The 7,500-nt window shown below is 51.8% G+C and overlaps 1 protein-coding gene across 1 annotated transcript in view; it reads right to left on the bottom strand.

The window, feature by feature from the left end:
• Positions 1 to 7,500, bottom strand: part of sema4f (sema domain, immunoglobulin domain (Ig), transmembrane domain (TM) and short cytoplasmic domain, (semaphorin) 4F) — a 49,910-nt gene that overhangs the window by 12,209 nt on the left and 30,201 nt on the right. Inside the window, exons 2-3 of the mRNA XM_061253155.1 lie at positions 3,418 to 3,563; positions 1,236 to 1,295 (exon numbers count right to left, since the gene is read on the bottom strand). Of these exons, the coding sequence (XP_061109139.1) occupies positions 1,236 to 1,295; positions 3,418 to 3,563 (206 nt within the window). The remainder of the gene's footprint in view (positions 1 to 1,235; positions 1,296 to 3,417; positions 3,564 to 7,500) is intronic.

Consider the following 7,500-nt stretch of genomic DNA (forward strand, 5'->3'; position numbering starts at 1 on the left):
AAGGGAAAGAAACACTGCACAGGCCGGAAAGGGGGGGGGGGGGGGCTCACTGGAGTGTCTATATGTCCATTATATCACCTGAGGGAAAAGCAGGTGTTAAAGAATGCAGGCATCCTGCCTCTCCACCTCACAGTGGACAAACTGCATTGCGGAGCTACAGACAGGCAGGCAGTCAGACAAACAGACAGACAGGCAGGCAGACAGACAGACAGGCAGGCAGGCAGGCAGGCAGGCAGACAAACAGACAGACAGACAGACAGACAGACACAGACAGACAGGCAGGCAGACAAACAGACAGACAGGCAGACAGGCAGACAAACAGACAGGCAGACAGGCAGACAGACAGACAGACAGGCAGACAAACAGACAGGCAGACAGGCAGACAAACAGACAGGCAGACAGGCAGACAGACAGACAGACAGGCAGACAGACAGACAGGCGGGCAGACGGGCAGACGGGCAGACAGACAGACAGACAGACAGGCAGACAGGCAGGCAGGCAGACAGGCAGGCAGACAAACAGACAGACAGGCAGACAGGCAGACAAACAGACAGGCAGACAGACAGACAGACAGACAGACAGACAGACAGACAGGCAGACAGACAGACAGGCAGGCAGGCAGACAGACAGACACAGACAGGCAGGCAGACAAACAGACAGACAGGCAGACAGGCAGACAAACAGACAGGCAGACAGGCAGACAAACAGACAGACAGGCAGACAGGCAGACAAACAGACAGGCAGACAGACAGACAGACAGACAGACAGACAGGCAGACAGACAGACAGGCAGGCAGGCAGACAGACAGACACAGACAGGCAGGCAGACAAACAGACAGACAGGCAGACAGGCAGACAAACAGACAGGCAGACAAACAGACAGGCAGACAGGCAGACAGACAGACAGACAGACAGGCAGACAGACAGACAGACAGACAGACAGACAGGCAGACGGGCAGATGGGCAGACAGACAGACAGACAGACAGACGGGCAGACAGACGGGCAGACGGGCAGACAGACAGACAGACAGACAGACAGACGGGCAGACGGGCAGACGGGCAGACAGGCAGACAGGCAGACAGACAGACAGGCAGACAGGCAGACAGACAGGCAGACGGGCAGACAGACATACAGACAGACAGACAGGCAGACAGACAGACAGCTGCTGAGATGAGTATGGCAGCTGGACTGTGGGTCAGTCAGTGGTTCTTGTGCGTCAGAGAGGAGCTGCTCACCTCAGTCTTTCCCTTTCCCATGCAGGACCGCCGCTTGTCTTCCGGAACGTTCCAAATGATCTGCAGAAACAGAGAGAGAGGTGGATGGAGAAGAGACAGAGAGAGGTGGAGAAAGAGTTGGAGAGATACAGACCAGCATTACTCTCCTCGAGCTTCAGGTTTATGAGTTTTAAAGATAAATGTCAGTTATGTAGGGGAAATACTTGTGGTTGTGTGTATTGAGGATAAATAATTGAAACGTGTCTCAGTCAGCCTGTAGCCTCGTGGCTGAGGTACACAACTGGGACTCAGAAGGCTGGCGGAGCAGCCACGATAACATCCGCACAGCCGTGGGGCCCTTGAGCAAGGCCCTTAACCGCACAGCCGTGGGGCCCTTGAGCAAGGCCCTTAACCGCACAGCCGTGGGGCCCTTGTGCAAGGCCCTTAACCGCACAGCCGTGGGGCCCTTGTGCAAGGCCCTTAACCGCACAGCCGTGGGGCCCTTGTGCAAGGCCCTTAACCGCACAGCCGTGGGGCCCTTGAGCAAGGCCCTTAACCGCACAGGTGCTCCAGGTGGGATTGCCTAATCAGCTGTAAGTCACTTTGAATAAAAGCTTCAGCTAAATAACACATTATTATTTTAGTGGCAGTATTTCCCCCGTGTGAGGAGTTTCCTGTGAAATGCAAGGAACTACAGTCCTGTTGTCCAACAGGTCAATCACTCATATTCATCTGTGTCCAATAAGCAAGATTAATGCGTGTGAGACTGATGACTCTGCTCAGGCTAAAAGAAGCTGCCAACAGCACAATAAGCAGAAAGCAGCTCTATAGCGGAGTCAGGGGACCATGGCTACACCACATAACACATTCAAACCCCAAATGAGCAGGAAATAGGTCACCTCACAGATTCACATACATGCAGTTTAGCACTCACACTGGCCTACATTCTAGCACTTGATCAAAGCTTTTGAAATTCATGTTATAATTGTATTTGAAATGGGTTTTGTAGATACCAGCAGCCACAAATTTATGGAAGTATTTGAAAATATTTATATTTGCTTTCTTAAAAAACCCCCACTGCATTTCATATTGTGTTTGGGAAGTGTGCAGTCGAAATTGTTCACAAACATCCAATGTTTCTGTTTGAAATTGAAACATTGAAAATGAGCTGTGGACAGTGTGCAAGCCTGCTCTCCCTCCACTGAACGAGTGAGTGTTGTGGAGCCCCGTTCTCAACACTATGAAAACAAACCATTCATTTTTACACTTTAAAAAGTGAGCTGTTCATGGATTTGTAAGTGTGTGTGTGCAAGTGTGTTTGCGTACGTGCATGTGTGTGCGTTTTTGTGTGTGTGTGTACGCAAGTGTGTTTGCGTACGTGCATGTGTGTGCGTTTTTGTGTGTGTGTGTACGCAAGTGTGTTTGCGTATGTGCGTGTGAGCGTGGGTGTGTCTGTGTGTGTGCGTGTGTATGTGCGTGTGTGTGTGGGTGTGTATGTGTATGTGCGTGTGTATGTGCGTGTGTGCGTGGGTGTGTATGTGCGTGTGCGTGTGCATGTGTATGTGCACTGTTGCTAGCGCACTGACATTAATGTGCTTGCAGGCTGTTTAGTGCCATGTGTAACATTAGTACCTCCAGCTAAAAGCACAATCTAATCCCATCACATCCATCCAAAGGGACATTTCCTGGCACCAGGCCCACAGCGTGGCCTGACCCTGCAAACACAGCGTGGCCTGACCCTGCAAACACAGCGTGGCCTGACCCTGCAAACACAGCGTGGCCTGACCCTGCAAACACAGCGTGGCCTGACCCTGCAAACACAGCTGGACAGAACCTCAGTCTGCACGGCCGCGGGGCGGGGCTGGGCCGGGCTGGGGTAAAATGCCTTTATCCAAAGTGTTTCACAACGCTGAGTGATCTTACCTCCGGAGCCAATGTCGCCACCTCAGGTGTCAGTGTTAGGGTTAGTGTCAGTGTTAGGGTCAGTGTTAGGGTCAGTGTTAGGGTTAGGGTCAGTGTTAGGGTCAGGGTCAGTGTTAGGGTTAGGGTCAGGGTAAGGCTTAGTGTTAGGGTCAGTGTTAGTGTTAGTGTTAGGGTTAGGGTCAGTGTTACGGTCAGTGTTAGTGTCAGTGTTAGGGTCAGTGTCAGTGTTAGGGTCAGTGTTAGGGTCAGTGTCAGTGTTAGGGTCAGGGGAAGTCCTCACCTGCGTGTGTTTCTGCCTCAGTGTGGTGGAGTCCAGGGCCAAGATGGCGTCCCGCGCCCCCAGGTACAGCGTACCTGAGCTGGGGTCCAGCAGGAAAGTGCTGAGGTTGGACACATTAGAGAACAGGACAGGGCCCAAAATGGAGTCTGAGAGAGAGCAGAGATGGAGAGGGAGGGAGAGAGAGGGAGAGACAGACAGCAATTAGAGCACATGCCAATCAATGAAAAGATCAATCATTAAACCACTCAACTGATCAATCATTCAATCATTATGTTTGCATTGCAAGGCATGACAAAGTGTTTCCCAATCAAACCAAAGAACAAGAGCTGAATCCCAATGAGCCACTTTTCAAAACACCACAAAATGGATTGAGTGACAAAATGGAGGGAGAAAAGTGAGGGATGAACGGAGAGATGCTGCTGAGCACGGGCCTGGGTCAATGACTTTGGATTTAAATACTTTTCTACTCTTAAAGAAGAAAAGTCTTGCCTGGAGTCTGGAGTCTTGGAACCTATGAAATAGGTGAACAGTGACTTCTGATCCTCTTGATTGGCTCAATTGCACCAGCCAACATCAATTGAGCCCAGAAAATTATTTGAATCCAAAACGGTTACATATTTGACCCAGGTCTGCAACACACACCAGAGCAAACAGCAATGAGTTTAGGGAATCTATACTCTGCTTTAAACCATGGCTTTGGATTAGTGAGGGTTTGTGACAGCACATGGCCGACGGGGTAACATCGCGCAGTTCTCCGTTTTACAGAATACTTAAAAAACACTGTGTGAGAATCCATTTTGGTCAAAAATAAGCACAGACTGGGAACTTTTAAACGCGTCTGTCGTTCAGCTGTACGAGCTTCACAGTGAGAAATGAGTCCGCTGGGCATCAGCCGCAGCTTCACCAATGCAGTGGAGATAAAAACACATATGTTCATTTATGTTTAATGGACACCCAGAACCAGCCCACTGTCGCTACACCCAGAACCAGCCCACTCTCTACACCCAGAACCAGCCCACTCTCTACACCCAGAACCAGCCCACTGTCGCTACACCCAGAACAACAGAACCAGCCCACTCTCTACACCCAGAACCAGCCCACTGTCGCTACACCCAGAACAACAGAACCAGCCCACTCTCTACACCCAGAACCAGCCCACTGTCGCTACACCCAGAACAACAGAACCAGCCCACTGTCGCTACACCCAGAACCAGCCCACTCTCTACACCCAGAACCAGCCCACTGTCGCTACACCCAGAACCAGCCCACCCTCTACACCCAGAACCAGCCCACTCTCTACACCCAGAACAACAGAACCAGCCCACTCTCTACACCCAGAACCAGCCCACTGTCGCTACACCCAGAACCAGCCCACTCTCTACACCCAGAACAACAGAACCAGCCCACTGTCGCTACACCCAGAACCAGCCCACTGTCCTTGTGACGAAGATGTAGAAGACAATACAATTAGTCACAATTTTCAAGACCAGGCTTGATACGGTGTTAGATTCTATTTTGCTTGAAAATGAGTAGAGATGTACACACACACACACAACTGAGAATGTGTAGAGATGCATGCACACACACACACACACACACAACTGAGAATGTGTAGAGATGCATGCACACACACACACACACACACACACACACACACCTGAGAATTATAGAGGACACCTGCCCATCTCTACTGTTTCCGCGGTAACTGTGGCTTCCTGAATCTGAATCTATTTTCACTTACAAAAGCAGCGTGGAGAGAGAGAGGGGGAGAGTGGAGTTTTCTTTCGGTAAGTCTATCGTTTGGCTGATGTTTTTATTTCTTATTTCTCGGCTTCACAATGGCTTCCTTGACTGCCATTGGCACAACGCTGATCCTCATCTTGACAAACGCCAATAACAGACTCTAAAGGCCAAAAGCCTACAATCAAGACTAGATACTGATGCAATTCCTACACGGATCACGCAATATGGATGTAAATACCCTCACATTAAAGAGGACAGTCTGCATTTTAGCCTCATATCCACCGTTTAATGTCTAATTCAATGTGCTGGAGTACAGAGCCAAAAGAACAGAAATTGTACCACTGTCCAAATACTTACGGACCTCACATAATTTAACGTCACAGAACAATATCAATCCATTCATTACACTGCTCAGAGAACGGCTGGGATTTGTATTACAGGGAAAGAGAACAAGTCTCGTATGGTACTACATATTCATATTACAGAAGAATGTGAGAGGGAAGGAGGGAGAGAGAGAGAGAGAGAGAGGGAGGCAGGGAGGGAGGAAGGGAGAAAGACGTTTGAGGCGTACAGTGCAGGCGTGGGGGAGGGAGGGGTGCCCTGGCTGGCTCTCGCCCAGCCCCGCGGTGGGACGTCCCGGGGGAGGGGGCCACACTCTCACCCAGCACAATATCACACTTGTACAGAGCACTGAGGGATTGTGGGTAATGACGTGGGCTTGTCACTGACTCTGACACACACAGAACACAGCATAGACCCAGAGCAGACGTCAGGACCACAGACCAGCCTCCAATACATGCAGATTCCCTGAAACACACACCCACACACACATATACACGCACACACATACATACTCTCCCTCTGTCACCCACACACACACACATATATATATACACACACACATACACATATATATATATACACACACACATACACATTTCCCTGTTTCCATCCATCCATCCATCATCACCCGCTTATCCGGAGTCGGGTCGCGGGGGCAGTAGGCAAAGCCGGGTATTCCAGGCGTCCCTCTCCCCAGCAACGCATTCTAGCTCCTCCTGGGGGATCCCGAGGCGTTCCCTGGCCAGGAGAGATATATAATCTCTCCAGCGGGCTCTGGGTCTCCCTCGGGGTCTCCGCCCAGTTGGACGAGCCCGGAAAACCTCCAAAGGGAGGCGCCCGGGAGGCATCCTGATCAGATGCCCGAACCACCTCAATTGGCTCCTTTCGACGCGAAGGAGCAGCGGCTCTACTCCGAGCTCCCTCCGGATGTCCGAGCTCCTCACCCTATCTCTAAGGCTGAGCCCGGCCACCCTACGGAGGAAGCTCATTTCGGCCGCTTGTATACGCGATCTCGTTCTTTCGGTCACTACCCAAAGCTCGTGACCATAGGTGAGGGTTGGGACGTAGATCGACCAGTAAATCGAGAGCTTCGCCTTCCGGCTCAGCTCCCTCTTCACCACAACGGTCTGGTGCAACGCCCGCATTACTGCTGACGCTGCACCGATCCGCCTGTCGATCTCACGCTCCCTTCTACCCTCACTCGTGAACAAGACCCCGAGATACTTGAACTCCTTCACTTGGGGCAAAGACTCGTTCCCAACCCGGAGGGAGCAATCCACCGTTTTCCGGCAGAGAACCATGGCCTCGGACTTGGAGGTGCTGACTCTCATCCTGGCCGCTTCACACTCGGCTGCAAACCGCTCCAGTGCGTGCTGAAGGTCACGGTCCGATGAAGCCAGCAGAACCACATCATCCGCAAAAAGCAGAGATGCGATTCTGAGGTCACCAAACCGGACACTCTCCTCACCTCGGCTGCGCCTTGAGATCCTGTCCATGAATACCACAAACAGGACCGGTGACAAGGGGCAACCTTGGCGGAGTCCAACACCCACCGGAAACGTGCTTGACTTTGTGCCGAGAATGCGGACACAGCTCTCACTTTGGTTATACAGGGATCTGATGGCTCGTAACAACGGCCCCGGTACCCCATACTCCCGCAGTACACCCCACAGGGTTCCCCGGGGGACACGGTCGAAAGCCTTCTCCAAGTCCACAAAGCACATGTGGACTAAATGGGCAAACTCACATGACCCCGCCAGCAACCCTGCCAAGGTAAAGAGCTGGTCCACCGTTCCACGGCCAGGACGGAAGCCACATTGCTCCTCCTGAATCCGAGGTTCGACCGTCGGTCGGAGCCTCCTTTCCAGTACCCTAGAGTAAGCTTTCCCAGGGAGGCTGAGGAGTGTGATACCCCGGTAATTGGAGCACACCCTCCGGTCCCCCTTCTTGAAAATGGGGACCACCACCCCGGTCTGCCACTCTACAGGTACTGTCCCC

The sequence above is a fragment of the Conger conger genome, chromosome 8 (assembly GCF_963514075.1).
Source record: "Conger conger chromosome 8, fConCon1.1, whole genome shotgun sequence".
In the NCBI taxonomy this organism is placed as follows: Eukaryota; Metazoa; Chordata; class Actinopteri; order Anguilliformes; family Congridae; genus Conger; species Conger conger.